Below are 18,947 nucleotides of genomic sequence, written 5' to 3' on the forward strand. Positions count from 1 at the left end.
CCATCAATAAACTACTGTATCTATATTTTTTTATTTCTTGATGAAGTTATGTGTCTTTCATAGTAAATCCAGGAGACACACATACAATTTGTATATTGCTACAACCATCAAGAAAGTTCTAAGGAGATGCAAGGCTTAGGTCTGGTGAGAGCAGGTGGAACAACGTGAAAACATGATCTCTACCTATTTACCATGTTGCAAGTGGTAGAAGATTAAAATAAAACCAGGTTGAGGAATCATGTTTGTCCAAAAAAAAAAACAAGACCCCATAATACAGTGCATTCCCATTATCAAGAACAAGGTTATAACAAAATTCTGGTTACAACGAAGTAAAAATTCAGGTCACAACATTTTCTACTCTATGTATTTTTATCGTTTATTTGCTCAGTTATAACTAAATTTCGATATAATGAGAGACAATTGCCAGTCCCGAGGACTTCGTTATAGCGGGAGTCAACTGTATCGCAAAAGAAGCATTCTAAAGCGCGAGGGAATCCCGTAGCCCTTTCACAAAGGCCCGCCGCCAACTCACGCTGTCTCTTCAGCTGCTTCTCCCGATTGGAGCTCTGCTCTTCAAGGGCGCTAAGCTGCTGGGTTGACTTCTGCCGCACCTCCTGCAGCTCGATGCGGGTGGCGTTGTGGCTCATCCGCAGGTCGTGCACCTCGGCGAGCAGCGAGGAACGGTCCGCTCCATAGATCTGCTCCATGGCGGCCTTGTGGTGGCTCTCCTGCGAAGAACAAACGCATCATAATGAATACCATGTACTGCATACACCATATATTTTGCAAGGTTTTTATTTTTGCGAATTTTGCTAGTCAGGTGCTATTCACAAATTTCACAACGAGCACAGTGATCAACTCTGACCTTGACATAAATGCAACATGTACATGTCACGTTTCCCTTTATAATCACTATCTTCCACAATCGTGAATTTAACCACTTGTGAATTGTCGGGAAGTCTCAATTCATGAAAAATTAGACTTCCATATTATATGGCAAATATAGTATTGTACCAAGTTCTTTCGTAATTTAGACCAACGGACGGTTCAGTGAAAAGGTGCAATCTATAATGATACAGTGTGATGAAAAGGCTTTGAATTCACAGCAGAACCTCACATTACAAAACAATGTCTTGATATACTATGCATCATGGGTAGGGTTGAGATGATCACATTAGCAGAATAACAGAACAACAGCAGAGATTCTTTAACACTACCACCAGATGTTGGAACAGAAACTCGCGATAAATTCAAATACCAAAATCACAGGCAATTAGCTTTACAGCAAACTCAAGCCAGCCTACTGTGGGGCATTGTGACAGGAAAAAAAAACACAAGATTTTTTTTTTTTTTTTTTTTTTTTTGGGGGGGGAAGGATTCAGTGACCCATTCACGTATAAAAGGACGCAAAATGTTGAACGAAAGTTCTGTGCCAATTTGCCGAGGGCAATCGCAACATCGAGGCTCACCTGTTCTCGTATCCTGCGTTCCAGGAGCTGGACCTGCGATAGGTCCTGGTCCCCGCTGGCCACCACATGGGTCCGCAGCTCCGACAGTAGGGACTCCCTCTCCTGGTCGAAGACGGCCTGAATGGCTCTCAGCAGGTCACCTCTCCAGTCTGACTCATCCGTCTGGGATAAAAGGTCAGAAGAAATTCAACAGAAATTAGCCACCTTTTACCTTTCAAGGACCAATACAGCTTTACAAATGCTTTTAAAGGCATAATTTACCATTTGCAGATGCAACAAAAACCCAGCTTTAGTGCTTCATAATAGTTCTAAAATGTGAGTCAGGGATGGAAACAACAAATGTAAAAATGTTAATCTGTATAATCAATGTTAAACATTGTAAAATACAATGTATACAAAACGTGAACAAGAGCTAAAATAAAATTGTTTCTAGACTAAACCATCTACAGTTACGGTTAAGTGAGAAAAACAGTGATATCTCCTTATATTTCAGGCTTTATTGCAAAATTTTTATATGATAGGCTGTTTTGTGATACAAATGACCTGCACATTGGCATCAAATGTGATAAATCACACACTTTTTAAATCACTGCTCCCAATGGTAAAAAATACCTTTAATCGATTTCTGAATCAGATTACGGAGAGATACATGTATGGGCAACACTGTTTGACTAGAAGATGTTCAAACACACTTCGCATGGCAAATGATCATGACTATTCAAAAAAAAGTGTGACTACATGTATTTCAGAAACGTCATACTTTTAGTGGTGCGCAGATCGTGATTTGAATCTCACTAATAGTCGCGACTATTTTGGTCCACACACATAAAAAAATGTTTTTTTGTGTCATGATTCATATCGTGATCTAAATGATCACGACTATTGGTGGCTGTGTGAATGGGTCTATAAAGCCTTCCCCATCCTTACGGTCAGTCCCGCAGTGGTCTGCGTGATGAGGTCCTTGAGAGCCTGGATAGCATCCAGCAGGGCCTGCTTCTCGTTCTGCCAGGCGCTCTGCAAGGAAGCCACGTCGGTGCCCCGCCTCACTGACGGCAGGGGCGAGGTGGCCTGCCGCAGGTACCGCAGGTCCGACAGTGACAGAACCTGAAGTCCCTCACTGTGCAGCCGGGCCAAGACGCTCTGTTTGGGGAGAAAATAAGTCATATTAATTTCTACAAAAGCTGTTATTTTTGTGAGGGTTTAATTTGTTTGAATTTTGCAAATCGCTGTTAGGCAGCGAATTCAACAACACACAGAAATATCACTCCACGATCTGTATTAACATGAATAACAGCACTTACGATAGCCTCTGTGTTAAATTGTGAAAACAAAATTTTGTGAAAAAGTCTGTCACCTTCTTCGGTAAAAATTTCTGTATGTGAAAGTAACAGCTTCTACAGTACAAAGAGTTAGAGACATAATTTCCTGTTTGGGTCTTGCAGATAAAAAATCTTTGCAATCATTACCATACATTACAGATCTATCTCTTTTCAGAATAAAAAAAAATCAGAAAATTGACACTCAATCCTTGCTTTAAAAGCACATTCCACATTTTCCCAACAGTAAGCGATCTATGACTGCGAATTCATTGTGCAATATTTAGCATTGAATGCAACTACACGTGTAGACATAAACAAATACATGCAAGAATCAGACATCACAAACAAGTTAATCGCTAACTGTATGCAAGATTCGTTACTTTCATGAAACACACACACCCCCTTAAACAATGATCTTTATGTACTAACCGAGAAGATACAAGTTTATCCGACAGGAAACAAACTGATCACGTTTATGCAAACTCCAAGAATTTTTATCTCCTCTGTAATTTGAATACTGCTCCAACTTCACTGGACATAATGCCCTTATTGTTCTTAACAAGCAAAAGTTTGATGCCTTAACACTACAGCTACGGAAAGACATCATTGTATCATCAACTCTCTCTTCATCGTTGATATAATAATTTCAGTAAATGATGGTGGTATTTTGAAATAGCTGTTGTAAGAGGATAACTGAATTGGACCCCTGACCTGTAGTCTCGGCGGTATCTCGCCGTTGCTCGTGTCCAGCTCGCTGGCATCACCGTTGGTCATTGCCCCCTCCCCGGGGGACTGCTCCCTACCAACCCCGCCCTGGCGTCGTCTCAGATGTCCCAGCAGGTTGGAATCCAGTCTGGCCGTGTTCTCCACCTCTTTGTGCAGCAAATTGGCAACATCTGGATGATAGAAATCAATTATAATCAAGATCTTCCACCTTTTTGCACAGTAAATTGGCTGCATCTGATTGACAGACATTACTGATAATCAAGATTTTCCACCTCTTTGTGCTGCAAATTGGTAACAACTGAATCATAAAAATGAATGATTATCATGAAAAATGAAAACTGGAAGAACCTTGTGTGGTTGAACAAATTCTTCAATCAATTTAAAGTTTTGGTATTATTTCTCTCTCTCTCTCTCCCCTTCAATCAAGCCAACAAACACACTTTAAGTCTGTATATGCCTTTTACAGAGATCAGGGGATATAACAAGGCTTTAATACAAACTTTGTCTCTGGAGGTCCATTTGAATCACTTAACTCTTTAAATCTGAAATTTTGGTGGTCAAAAAAATTAAATGTATTGGCCCAAAACAAAACAAAAAATAACAATCTATTTTGAATCTTAGTAGCCCAATTGGGCCAAAAAGAAATACTGTATACACCAAATATTTCGCGAGGCTCTTATCTTAAGGAATTTCACGAGTCAGGTACTAATCGATAATTTAAAGAAACGTGAAAATATTGATTCTGACTGTGACCTGAATGTAACAAGCACACATATATTTCTCCATTCAGTACTGTACCCAACGATCGCCAATTAAGCCACTTGAGAAATCGTCAAGAGGTCACGATTCAAGAAAATTTTGACTCGCTAAAGATATGGCGTATAGAGTAACCTTTGGAGAAATTTGATGGCCAGCAGTAAATTTTTAGTGGCCCCAGGCCATTGGCCTACCACTGATGTCGAGCCCTTGACTAAAATGATAATGAATTGTACACATTGTACACCAATGACCCCCCGGTCTTTAAGTCTGCCTCACCTCCCATAGAGCTGGCATTGCCTGGGGAACCCACGGTGCCCGGTGTGCCGACAGTGGCAGCAGCAGCGCTGGCCAGCCGGTCCATTTGCTTGCGGTGCTCCTCCTCGATGCGGGCCTTCTCCTCCCCGTGGGCCGCCATCAGGTCCCGGTTGGTCCGCAGCACCGCCTCGTGGACCTGGCCCTGGTGCCGCTCCTCCAGCAGTTCGAGCTGGTGCTGGTGCTCGAGGCGGAGCTGCTCGATGCGGAGCTCCGCCTCCTTGGCCATCGTCCGCTGGATGTCGGCCACGTGCTGCTGATGCTGCTGGGTTAGCTCTTCTCGGATCTCATTCAGCTTCTGTCAGGGTGTACAGGGAACAGTATTTTTGAAATGAATGAATTTTTGCATCGAGTTGTTTTTATTACAACTGAGTGATAAATCATCCTACATCAATGTCAATAAGCACCGATTACTCAGTATCTTGGTAGTACAATGTAGCTATGAAAAAAAAAAAAAAAAAACACCGCAAGAATACGTATTCATTTGAATAAATATGCAGCACCCACTGCATGCTGTAAGGACAGGAACCAGCACTTTGGCTATCAGGCAGAAGCTCAGTGGTCCAGTGAATACAACGCCTGTCTGGAAATCACAATATTGTTGGTTCGAATCCAGCATCGGTGTGTATGCCCACAATTTCTTATCATGGCTACTACTAGAACGCTGAATAATCAGTGCTTATTCACATCGATGTACCGTGTAGGGCAATTTATCAATCAGTTCCAACAATTCTTTTTCCTTAAATCTTCAATTATGTTTAATTTCACATCACAATGAAGGAAGCGAGGAATGCTTCTAAGCAAGCAACAACATGACTGACCATTTTAGGTCCCCTCCTGAGGGCTATGCAATAAGGACGAAGTGCCTTGCTTGCCTGAGGGCACACCCACTGCAGCCAGGGGACTTGAACCAGAGACCCTGTGATTCATAGACTGTGATCTTATCCACTGAGCCACATTAGCTCATTTCAAAATCAGAAAATGATACATAATGTATACTCATACTGATGATACTGAGAATACTGACACAGTCATTATCATCACTGAGACAACATGTAATGATAACAGTAACAAGAGCAGAAATATGTTTTCCACGTTCCCTTTTTTTTTTAACAAAACAGCTGTAACTTTTTAACTATCATATCTATCAACATTTATTGTGAATAACAAAGTATATGACTGAATTCCCACATAATATACATGTATGAGTCCATAACTCACACCAGCCAGATAATCAATGTCTTTACAAAGACGTTACGTTTTCTAGGATAACAGCAGCAACTGCATTCAATTCATATCTGGGTATCACAAACAGCCAAGATGGTAGAAAAATCCCCCCTGACCTGTTCCAGCGTCTTGCCAGGCGACAGTCCGTGTAACCCGGCGACCCTCCTCTGGTAGTCGGCCTCCATCTCGGAGGCCCTCCTCCTCTCCTGGTCCAGCTCTCCCTCCAGCCGTCTCACCGTCTCCTCCAACACCCCTCTCTTCCTCTCAGCCTCCTCAAGGGCTACGGCGGTGGCGATTGGCATCTCCTGAGGCGGACTGGTCTGGGTCTGCTCCTCCTCCTGCTCCCTGGCCCGCACCGCACTCTGCTGGGCCTGGAACACCGCCTCCTCCAGCCTGTCTATCTGGAGCTTCAGATCCACTATTTCTAGGTCTTTCTCCTGCAGATGAATGACAATGACAATAATAATGCATTCTACATGTATTTCTTAATACGGCCCCTCATAAACAAAATAGAAACACCAAATACTGTTAACATCATAACTGTCAATATAGTTGGCAAAACATATGGAGTATTCACAATGAAATCTCATCTGTGAGAATGGACGAATGGCACGAAAAGGATTTAAAGGGGAATTCCAGGCAATTTTCAGGCTGTTGTGAAAGTACAAGTATCAGTACATATCAAATCAATCATGCACTGAAAAAGAGTTTCAGAGTGATGTGATGAAATAGGAGATGGAATACACATGTGCACTGATACCAAAGTACTCAGTTTGGGCATCCCTACTTTTGTGCTCGTTGTCAATTTCATACCTTATCCACACAATGAACATTGTACATGTACTGTATTTAAAATAAGCAGCACCACCATATCAAAGTCTGTCTTCTGCAAGAGAAACTAATGGTATAGTATTGCTGTGGTAATGGTGTGGTATTGCCATCATAAGTGCAACAAAGAAAGTTTTAGAGTAATGTTATCGAACTTCTCTATGCAAATGGCTCAGATCTTGATTTCAACAAAGGAACTACTGGACAGGGTCGGAGTTGATTGCTCAGTAAAAGAAGACAGATTCAAGGAATATCATACCTCCACCATCTGCCTCAGATTATTGGTGTCTGCCTGGGCGTGGTCGTTGCTGAGGGACTGCTCCTGGGAGCGGACCAGCTGAGCCTCCAGCTGAGCCACCTCCCTCTCCCTGATGACCATCATCTGTCTCAGGGAGGACACCTCTTGCTCCAGCTGCATCTGTTGGAATAACACCACACCTTTACACTGAATGTCTGGATTACACCACACCTTGCACATTGAATGTCTCAATAACACCTTACCTCGTACACTGAACATCTCAATAACACCACACCTTGTACACTGAATGTCTCAGTAACACCATACCTTGTACACTGAATGTCTTGGTAATAGTAAGCAGAAATGTTGAATGTTAACTTGCTAACTTGAAATCCACCTGTGTGGTATTATCTAAACCAGTTTCTTCACATAACTTTATTACCTTTGTTTGTTTTTTCTCCACATGTACAGTACAGTTGATATCATTACAACAAATCAACAAAGTGTGTTGAAAAGAAATAGATACTGTGCTTGACAGGGATAATGGTCATTAAGCAAATATACGATTTCTGAAATCAATGGTGCCATCTTGATACAAACAGTTCAGTGTCTCACCTTCTGTTCCTGCTCCAGGGCAGCATCCCTCTTCATCCTGTCAAGAGCCTCCACCACCGCTGGCTTGGACAGCGCCTCCTTACCGTCCCCTTCCTCAATCTGCTGCCTAAGCTGGCCGATCTCCCGATCCTTCTCCGCAATCTCTCGCTCCAACGTCAACCGCAGTGCATCCTGTCGTTGACGATGATAAAAATAAGCCACTTGTCAAATCACAGGGCTGCCACCACTCACTTATCAAATAATTAGGGAGGTCCCACAGAGCAATCATGGAAGTACTTGCGTTTGCCATGAAGCTCTATTGGTTATATCACTTCAATATTATAATAGCCTCAAATTTCAGGATGTGAAGAGATTGTTGATGTTTCTAGGAAACGTCATGTAGAATCAGGGAGTCTTGGCAGCAATAATTTTATTTTCCTGAGTTGTCAATCAATATTCACAAAAATATAAGGTGAAATTAAAGCAAAAGTATGATCCTGAATCAACATGCAAAACAATACCCTGTACGCACTCCCACAGTAACCACAAATACACTTTACAGCTAGACATACAGATTCTGTCAGCATTGTTGAAACAACTGCCTAAAAAAAATAAAAAAGAGAGCTAGAACATCCCAATGCACTCCCAGATATCAGGAATTTATAAACCCTGGAATTACCAGGTGAGTATTCTACAATCTAAAATGTTAATCATTTTGTTCAAACACAAGTGTCTGCTGCATCCCAAATAAGAGAAACTGAAATAATACAGATACTCAATCGCTTCACACTAAACAAAGCTTTTATACAGGAATGATGAAAGAAGAAGATTTTCACTTTGTGTGAAGAGGTCAAGAGATCAGGATAAAACCATTTCTGGGAGTGTATCCTTGAAGAGCTGTACCTCTGCAAAGGGGTGCAAGCCACTTCCTTGACTCACCAGTTCTTCCGGTGTCACTCCAACCTCGGGGGCATTGGGCGTGGCTTCTCTGGACCGCCTCTCCACCCGAATGACCTCCTCTACCACCTCCTCCCTGCTGTAGGACATCCCCACCTTGGTCCTCTTCTTCCCCTCCAGTTCCTTCTGCAGGGACTGGACCTGTTCCGTCAGCTGGTCTATCTCCAGATTCTTCTCCTCCAGCAGGTCCTGGGCCAGCTGCGGGAGGGAGCACTGGTCCTGGTCGGCCTCTTCCGACGGCGACAGGGGAGCGCTGTGGAGCTCATCCTTTGGAATGTGCAAGATCACAAGATACAGGTTGTATTTGACTAGTTTGTTTTGTCTTTTTTTCTCTCATTTGCTTTGGGGTTCAATTTCATGACCAATACATGAAAGATATAACAAATGTAAACCATTGCAATTATGTTCCTCAGCAGGGGAACAAAAAAATTCACCAGATAATGCAGTAGCTACAATATATGTACATAGTAATAGAGAATTTATCCCCAGGAGAGTAACTGCTTTTCATGGAAAGCAGCCAAACAGATTCCACAACTCAGCAAAACCACAGTTTTGTCAAGAAAGATATGCTCATCATTTACTCTTAAGCCAAACTTCATTTTATCTTGCTTTTGAAATTTCTGCATATAAAGATTACTCATACTTTCAACGCCTTTTTCTTAATGTTTATCAACGCATTTTTATTTTTTTTTTTGTTCATTCAGATAACTCTCACATTCAACCTCTCATTATGTATTACACCATCCATTCTCTGAATTAATCTTACTCTCTGCCTATCAATCCATATATACAATCAGAACCATTAACAGGATAACGTCGCTGGGGCGACAAGACCTCGTATCTCAAAAATGTCAAATGTTCAGGAGAGCCAAAAAACATGGCGGCCAAAGCACTATACTGAATGGGATAGCCGTTCCTTTGACATGCCGTGGTGGCTTCATTTTTGGGGTAAGAAAGCTGGGATTTGGACAGGACATCACTTAACCGATTATTTGACCACTAATGCAAAAAAAGTCATTTTCACCAAAATTTGAGATACAAGGTCTTGTCACCCCAGCAACGATAAGTCTATTCATCAAAGAGGAACTAAGGACTACTCAACCATTCAGTCTGCACTTCTAATAATAGACTGTATAATGATTAATTCTTGCTTAGGCCCCACCATCACTTTTCCATTCTTTTTTTTTATTATTATTAATATAGTACAGTTAATTCTCAAGAAAAATCTTAATTCAACCTTTTACTCTGCCTTAAAGCCAATAATTCTCTTGACTAGCCTAACATTCAGCCATGTTCTTTCCATACTATCCTCACTATCACATCACAAGATTAGTCTCATCACAAGTCTTGCACAATCTTCCCCCTAAAAATGCTTTTGACTAGTCTCACCTTCAGCCTCTCATTCTCGGCCTTGACCTGGTTGATCTCTTCTTCCAGGTCCTCCCTGCCAGAGCCCTGCTCCCTGCTGGCCACCTCCAGCTGGAGCTGCAGCTGGGCGATCTCCTCTTCTTTGTTCAGCAGGTCCTCCCGGAACTGTTCCAGCTGCTCCACGAGATCCTGGATCTGTGGTCGGAGAGAAGGACCAACAAATTGAGTGTTCACTCTTTTGTGTGCCGCGTTCACATGCCCGACTCAGTTGACAGCTGGACAACTTTGCACACTTTGCTAAGCGATCGATAAATCGTAATATTCCACAGTAAACTGACAGTGTCATACATCCATGTACCTATTAACCATAGCTTTGACACAAAACATACTTCACAGCAAGGCTTGAAAATTTGTCTACATCTTACATAGCTGTACTGCATTTCGAACATAAATGCTTCTTTAAACTGCTATATGACTTTGTAAACCAGAATGTTTATCAAAAACTCATGCCCAGAGTCTAAGAGGAAAGTGGCACACAAAGAATTTAAGAGATAGAGAAAACAAACATGGCAGAAAGGAGAGAAGAAAAGGTATTAAAAATAAGAGACACGGGGGTCTCGCACTCATCTGAGTATTGCAGGTTCATCTTGCATGCAATCTAGCAGACTATTACCTAAGAACATAGCAAAATTGGAGGTGGCTTTGAGGGCCACCATGGGGGAATATTGTCCATTTGATATTCTATCACACTGGCAAAAGCAACTGATAAGTATGTACAAATTTTGACCATGCATTATGATATTAAAAGAAAATCAATATGTAAAAATTGACTCCGGTCAATTACAGGTCATTTACTTTTACATCATTACAACTTTCAAAGCAGCAGGGGTACAATCACAGTGGACCTACATAATATTCCTCAGTCCCACCATACTTGTTTCTGTGTATGCATACATCAACAAAGCCCAAGCTGAGTGAATGGGCATGGAAGGCCTACTAGGACAGACATGGAGATGCACCTCTGTATCTTTCCTGTCCAGGGCCTCCTTGTCCCTCTCCCACTGCTGGGCCAGGGACATGGGCCCCTCATTGGTGTCATCGATGGTCTTGGACGCCGTCGGCTGGTCAGCTGGCTGACCATCCAGGCCGTGCTTGTGGGCGTCCAGTTTGGACTGGAGGGCGGAGACCTGTAACAGCTGGTCGTAGCACTGCTTCTGGAGTGCATCCTTCTCGTGGCGTAGCTCCTCCTCCACATGGCGCTGGCTGCGTAGCTCCGCCTCCAACTCGGCCGTCTTGGACTGGACCTCTTTCTGCTCATCAGCCTGGCGCTCTAGCTCCTTGATCTGTGAGAGAGCCAAGGATGTGAAGAATAATCATGTTAACATGCTACTCATATCAAAATACCTTTGGAAACTGCCCTCTTTGGTCAGCATTCCTGATTCTATCAAGTTCCATGGTAATATTTGGTAACAATAAGACGCTGGTGTTTTGTTACCTACACATAGAGCGTGACTTTGCACAGAGAACTTTTCTTAACTGTTCCTTTCTCAGAAATCATCTTTTTTTTTGGGTGAAATTCTTTGTTGTTATCACTGGAATTACATTAACATTCCTCATTCCTAGAGTCTCCATCAAATACAGAGGGGGGAACCTCTTGTGAAAACGATAGGCATACCCCAGGTCTTTTGGAGCCCTCATTTATAATGACGAGGTAAAATTTGCAATTACCACAAAGTAATAATGATTGCATTTACCACCACAGCATATTGAAATGCCATATTCATCAACATTACTGTTGATCACCTGCTGCCATAGCAAGACATTGCAATTATCATAATTATACTGCTGTTTCAGTCACTCTGCTCAGCAATCCCAATGAAAAATCTATTGGCAAAATACATGTATTTCGGTGAATACACACATGAACAATTCTCTGGCAATGCCCTTGCAGAGGGTATCCTACATAACGGGACCCTTATTATTCTGACCAGACTCTTAACCCGTTGAGGACGAGTCCCGACTATACTCGGGCAGGTGTCTATGGGAAATGCGTGTTGTAGCAAAATCAGTCCGTCCTCAACGGGTTAACAGCACCGGACGACAGACCAGAGGGGCAGGGCTAGCCGTGCAGACTGGACTTTGGGAAGGATAGGAGTAAAAGTACCACACCCACCTGTCGGTGGAGTTCCTGCACCGTGTCCTGCTTCCAGGACACCTCCTTCTCCAGCTGTTGGATGCGGTTCCCCGCGGCAACTGCCACATCCTGGTTCTGGCTGATCTCCTCCTTCAAGTCCTGAATCTGGAGAGGGAAGAGCAAGCAATGGCAAGAACAGCATACATGTAATTTTCCATTTTCCATCAAACTCATTCTGTCCTTCCATTTGAGGCGTTCCTTGTCTTCAGTGTGGCACCATCCTTCTGCATCAACTACACCAGGTCCTATGCATGAGGTTAAACTGTTGACGGTCACTATCATATACCCTTCAAATGATTTGCTTTATCATATTTTTAACTGACCACTCCACAAGCTTCTTACCTACACTGTAGCAACTTTCATGATACACAGCAAGAGAACTAGCAGTAGACGGTAGTACTATATATGGGATTTGCCATCACCTAACATTAAATCCATCCTTCACAATGCAAGTTTGGTCTGTTTACCTGTGTGAATGGTTCTCTCGCTTGCCACTTGGTCAATTTCTCAGAGTATTGTGCAGGTATCATAGTGCATTCACCTTGATGTCCCAAAACACACTTCTGCTGAGTTTTTCTTCTTCATTTAAGTTTGATACTTGCTGGAGTATTTGTTAAGGGACCATCAATACAACTCTGGCCTCATTCAATTCAAGCAGCTCTTTTGTCTTTTTTCATGTCTCAGCAGATAAGCTTCCCCACCTACCACTCCATTTGTCTTGCTTCAGTAAATCTTATGAATGAAATGCTGTAGACTATACATACAAACAAAGGGGGCTTAGTGGTGTGGTCTCCTGAAGAGGCCACTTACAACCTACCTCCAGGCTTGACACCTTGAGTAAACTGCTTTGCCTTAAAATGGTATGTTTGTACTCTGCCCGCCTCATAATTAAAGTTAATTAATAACTTGCATTTACACTGCCATACTTCAAATGCATGCTTCTCAACTCACTCTTTATAGCAAGGTTATATTGAAATAAGCCAGTTCACAGATGGTACTAGTCTGCAATGACCTCTGGAACCACAGACTTGACAGAACATGGAATAATCTTTTAGAAATGCAGCTGAAACAGCCAGGCAAAAATGGTAATGTACATGTAAATCACATGCACATGTACATAAGTGCTGCATGACAGTCTTCTGTTAATTTGGTTCAATAGAATACACAGTCAACTGTGCATTCCAATATGCACCTGGTTCAAACATGAATATTTATGACATAGTTTTATAGAAGACCTGTCTATCCAGTTTTAAAATATTTCTGTTACAAGTCAATTTCAAGGAAAGATCTGCAATTACAATTGTACCTCTATCTGTACATGCTCCAACTGTAACTGAGAAGTGGTTTATTGAAATGGACTTTGTGAAGAATGCATTGAGTTTTTCAAATGTAATGGGATTTATAGAGTCTTGTCATGAAGTGGACACAGAGGGCGCCATTGTCTATCCCAGGAAAGCAGTGTTTTTCCGGAATTTCGAGAAGCGAGGCTGAAGAAGCCCAACCCACTCTGAGGGACTTACAGAACAGCCTGATAGATTTCAAGACCTCAGTGGACGGGAAGTTGGACAAAATTTCCCAAGACGTCTCGGCTATTAACAACAGATTTGAGGAAATTGAAACCAGCGTAAAGTTCAACTCCGACAAAATCTTAGAGATTGAAAAGGAAACCATTCCTAGGGTTAAAGAATCTCTGCAACAAAAAATTGAGGCTCTTGAGAAAACAATAACACTAATGGAAATCCACGACAGGAAGGCCAATTTGCTGTTTTACGGAATCCGCGAAACGAGGGGAGAAAATGTGGAAAACGTCTTGAAAGACACTTTCGTTACGCTGGGAATCAACGAGACGACCGCTGAGGGAATAATGTTGGCCAACGCCCATCGACTACCACGACGAGGAACCGGAACCCAACCCCCACAGCAAGGCCCCGCCCCGATCATCGCGCGATTCTGCCACATGAAGGACAGGAACGACATACTCGCAGCGTACGTGGAAAGCTCCCGAAACCGCCCGCAGGCCAGCAACAGTTCAGCCGACACGTCGAGGAACCCCCCATCATCGAACCGTATCTCGGTTCGCACCGACCTGCCTCCAGCTATGAGGAGACGCAGAGGTTTCTTGGCCAACCAGGCCTACAAACTTCGAAAGGAAAGAGGTCTCTCAACGAAAATATCGGTAAGCGGAACTTCGGTTATTTTGGAGTTTCGTGAGAAAGGCACCACAGTGTGGAAAACCTACCAAGACTGAGCTCAGAATACATGTGAAAGGAAATTTAAGAAGGAAGAAGGGGGAAAAACGTACAAAAAGTAGATTTAACGTACAGTATTGATGTCGATTCGAATGAGCGAATATTAACTTCGAGTCAATAGAGACACTAGATGACAGTTCAGATTGGCATGGAATTGATGTTCATGTAAATTATAGCATGATTCCCCTTTTCGAGGATATGCTATAAAGCTCAAAGTCGGTTGTTTTAAAAGCTTCAAATCGAGGTTTATTCTTATTGCACACAGTCAGGGTAAATAGAATTTCTTAATGTTTAAAATTTAATGTATTATAAAGTTTAAGTGATATGGGATTTGTAATTCTGATATGTCGTTAGGTTGTTAAAAGGGTAGAATTTTAAATTTCACGGTAATATTGGAATAGCTTTTTTTTTTTCCACAAAGGTTATGAAGGGTAAATAAAATCTTTTTTTTTGAATGTTTAAAATTATACATTATAAAGTTTAAGTGATGTGAGTTTTGAGTTTTGCCACGCTGTTCATATGCGAATGACTTTAATGTGTTACAGTGGCAAAATTTAGTTTCGCATTAGTTTTTGGTCTTTGCTGAGAAAGTGACTAAAGAGCGCTAACATGTTAAAATTGATTGAAGTAAATGAATTCATGACATCGCTGCAAAAAAAAAAAAAAAAAATCGAATTTCGAGAGCACGACTTTAAATTCATGGATGAAAATTTCCGAGAGCAATGCATGGGAAAGTTATATCTTATGGTGCACGGGAAGGTCGTTCTCCTTTCACTAAGGAGGAAAGACTAATTATGGTGCTCTATTTAAAAAAAAAAAAAAAAAAGAAAGGTCGCGGATTTTAGACTATACAGTATATTAGTTTATGTTTATTCGAAGGTGGAGGGCTAACACTCACTATCCTTCACCAGATGACATGTTTAAAGACACGACGTAATGCGATAAAGCATGATATATAAACGGATGAATTGATTTACCAAGAGCGCTATAGGGCCACGTGGTTAATCAACTGCTGTTGTTTTTTATCCTTTCACATGGCTTAATCAAATATGAATGGATTTCCCTCGGTTTTTTTTTTTCTTTTTTTTCCCTCTATCTCTTTTTCTGGGTGGTTCTTAGACTCATACATACATGTACACGACAAGATGCATAAATCCCTGCGATAGACTTTTTTATTTATTTTTTATCACTACTCCTCAATGTTCTCCTGTGCCTTCAAATTCGTTGTATACGGGATAGTTGTATACGGGATAATTTGTATTGTCCTTAAAAACAACCACATATAAAATCGATTTTTTCTTTCCTTCCGTCATGGAAACTCAGTATTGCTTTGTCAAGAGCCTTCACACGTGCCTGATAGGTAACAGTATATTACGGGTTTCGATTGGGTTACTCGTGCACATATCAATTTAAGGTCGGTCAGGAAGGGTGTAGAATATACGTCAATTTGTAAATTCATTTTGTTATTATTGCTCGTAGTGTTTTTTTGAGATTATATTTCGACTTTTAAGTGGATGTAGGAAAATGCAACTTATGTTACAAAGTCCCCAAAGTCAACGTAATCACTATATGGGGCGTGGCACGTGCTAAGGACCATGCGCAATGAAGGTATAGGGTCGCATCCTGTCATTATTGCAAGATAAAGCTTATTTTTCATGTCATCCCACTGGTGTGCTTTGTGGAATAGGAATTTTGTGCCACGCGACACTTTTCTTTTAGATGTATACAGTGTTTTGTGAAATCGGAATTTTATGCCTCTAAGACGCACACACAGTGCTTTCTGTGAAACCGGAATTTCTTGTCACGTGACCACTGTCTTAAATATACAGTGTCTTGTTGAATCTGAATTCTCTGCCGCGCAACACACAGTCTGTACACGATTGGCGGACTTTTTTTTTCTTTTTTTTTTCTGTCACGCAACAATGGCCCACTCATTGAAAAGTATGGCTCACACATATTTGTAACAAACGGCAGAGGGCGTGTCTTCCGTGCATGCTGTCATGGAGGAGGACATGGGGAAATTTCTCTTAAATAATGATTGTGATTAAAAAAGATGTAATTTTGAAGTTTTAAAATTATTTTTAAATGTTTGAAAATTTAAGTACAGTATATGGGGCAAGTGTTAAGGATCATGCGCAGTGAATAAGGGTGGGTCACGCCTTATAAAGGTCAGCACATGCAAGATGTGGCACTCTGCAGGCAGAATATTTTTCTTTGATACGCATTAATAGTTATATCAATGTAGATTAGGTTTTAAGCATAATTATGCAAGTGAAGACGAAAGGGCGTGTCATTAATGAAAGGTATCGTGTAAGATACATTTGCGTTAAAAAAATCAGGTGGCCCAATCGGATAACACGGGGTGTGACTAGTAATTGGATTATTAACACTGCATTAGGTTGGGTCATGTCTCGTTATTAGTATTGTACGAGTTACGTAGAAGAAATATATGCAAATGTATAGCAGTGGATTGTAGGGCAAGAATTTTTCTGCCACGCGACACAGATGCTGTCAGTAAACGATGCTCGGACACTTGGACGTTCACACAATAGAATGAGCGGTGTCTTGGCATGCAAGAAATTGATAGGTGGCCGTTTTGCTCTTGTTTTGAGTTTAGTTCTCTTTTTAAATTTGTGTTCAGACAATGCACCCTGCGACCGACAAGTCACTTTGTGGGGCGTGGCTTCTGTTCAGATCATGCGCAATGTAATAAGGTGCAAGTCAGGGCCGGTCACGCTCTGCCAAGAGTCACTTGAGAAAGAACCAGGTACAAAATTGTATAGCAAGTGCTGCGAAGAACTGCATAGTTATGTATAATTTTGAAATTTTCTGCCACTGTTTTTTTTTATTATGTACAATAGACAGGGAAATTTATATTAGGTTTCTGTGTAATCTGCCAACAACAAAACAAAAACAAAAACAAAAACAAACACCCCTAGCCGTGGCTACCCAGCTATACCCTCTTACATCCGCGGCTTGTGTCAGAGGGCGTGTTTTCTTTGCATTATAATACAAGGAAGATAACATCGTCACCAATTGCCTGTAGCTTATATCCCTGGTCTCAAAATAACCTCTCCGGGTGTTTAAATATACTGAGGGTATGTGATTTCATGTTTTAAGAAAATATAATGTCAAATAATAGGCCCACTGCACATGGAATATATAATGATGTTTTTTTGGCAAATGTCAGTATATGTAAGAGGTGGTACACTATAGGCAGAGTATTTTTATTTTTTGATAGCCATATCAATGAAAATTAAGGTCCAAGCACACGTCAGCAAAGACGAGGGGGCGTGACATAAAGTGTTGTGTAACATACACTTGTGTCGAAAGTCAGGTCGTGGGTCGTGTCTTGCAAAATGTCAGTAGAAGTGTGATGGGGTACACCACAGGCAGAGTATTCCTTGTTGTTACGCATCAGTAGCCATTATGAATGTACATTACGGTCAAAACACATTTAAGCAAAGACGAGGGGGTGTGCTTATTGATGAAAGATGTCGTGGAAGATACTTTTGTAACCAATGTTTGTTTATTAAGAAGTCACCTGTGTCAATGTCAGGTGGCCCAATCGCTATATATGGGGTGTGGCTATGTAGATCATTAGCGCACTGCTTTAGGTTGGTCCGAGTCTCGTTATTAGTAATGTACGATAGAAGAAATGTATGCAAATGTATAGCACTGGATTGTAATAAGATTTTTTTTTTGTCACGTGACAGTTGTTATTTAAGGCATACAACATGTATTGCCAGACACTAAGTCACGCAACACATTCTAGCAGTAAATGAAACAATAGATACAGAATCCTCGGAAACGAGGACATTAACACAATAGAAAGAGCAGTTTTTTTTTTAGGTATGCAAGAAATGATTGGTTGGCCGTTTTGCCTTTGTTTTGAGTGTAGTCTTTCTTTTTTGTGTGTATGTGTTTGGAAAATGCACCGTGCAAGGCTGCAAACCGACAAGTCACTCTTGGGGCGTGGCTTCTGGTAAGATCATGCGCAATGAATAAGGTGCAGGTCAGGACCGGTCACGCCTTGCCAAGAGTCACTTGGGAAAGAGCCAGGTACAAAATTGTATAGCAAGTGCTGCGAGGAACTGCATGGTAATGTATAATTTTGGGATTTTTTGCCACTGTTTCTTAATGTACGCAATAGACAGGGAATTTTAAATTAGGTTTCTTCTGTGTAATCTGCCATAAAAGAAACACCCGTAGCCGTGGCTAGTGACACCCAGCTACCTTCTTTCATCTGCTGCTCGTGTCAGAGGGCGTGTTTTCCTTACATTATAATACAAGGGAGATACCATTGTTATCATTTGCCTGTAGCTAATATCCCTGGTCTCAAAATAACCTCCCCGGGTGTTTAGATATACTGGAGGTATGTAAATTCATGTTTCAAGAAAATATACTGTCAAATAAAAGGCCCACGGCACATGGAATAATGATTGTAATTGATGGAGTAGTAAATCTTTTTTTGATATTTCTTAGGGATTATATGAAAAAAGTGGGTAGGTATAGTCATCTGCTTTGGAGTTTTCCTTTACTAATTGAAAAAAAAAATTGAACATTATTATTATTATTATTTATTTTTTTATTTTTTTTTTTTTTGGCTGAATATCCCTACGATTTGGTATAGAGTACCGCAGTGATGATTTATCTATGTGCAGTGGCCCCTTGATAATATCAATGTCCTATATAGATAATTGCACC

General features: G+C 41.3%; 1 protein-coding gene across 1 annotated transcript in view; it reads right to left on the bottom strand.

The window, feature by feature from the left end:
- The window catches only part of LOC140243502 (uncharacterized), a 154,484-nt gene that overhangs the window by 23,069 nt on the left and 112,468 nt on the right, over positions 1–18,947 (bottom strand). The window contains exons 26-37 of the mRNA XM_072323172.1: positions 11,971–12,096; positions 10,817–11,140; positions 9,819–9,992; positions 8,412–8,696; positions 7,494–7,664; positions 6,900–7,058; positions 5,929–6,249; positions 4,550–4,883; positions 3,500–3,684; positions 2,397–2,609; positions 1,470–1,631; positions 533–728 (exon numbers count right to left, since the gene is read on the bottom strand). Coding sequence (XP_072179273.1) covers positions 533–728; positions 1,470–1,631; positions 2,397–2,609; positions 3,500–3,684; positions 4,550–4,883; positions 5,929–6,249; positions 6,900–7,058; positions 7,494–7,664; positions 8,412–8,696; positions 9,819–9,992; positions 10,817–11,140; positions 11,971–12,096 — 2,650 coding nt within the window. The remainder of the gene's footprint in view (positions 1–532; positions 729–1,469; positions 1,632–2,396; positions 2,610–3,499; positions 3,685–4,549; positions 4,884–5,928; positions 6,250–6,899; positions 7,059–7,493; positions 7,665–8,411; positions 8,697–9,818; positions 9,993–10,816; positions 11,141–11,970; positions 12,097–18,947) is intronic.

This window comes from Diadema setosum, chromosome 20 (assembly GCF_964275005.1).
Source record: "Diadema setosum chromosome 20, eeDiaSeto1, whole genome shotgun sequence".
Classification (NCBI taxonomy): Eukaryota; Metazoa; Echinodermata; class Echinoidea; order Diadematoida; family Diadematidae; genus Diadema; species Diadema setosum.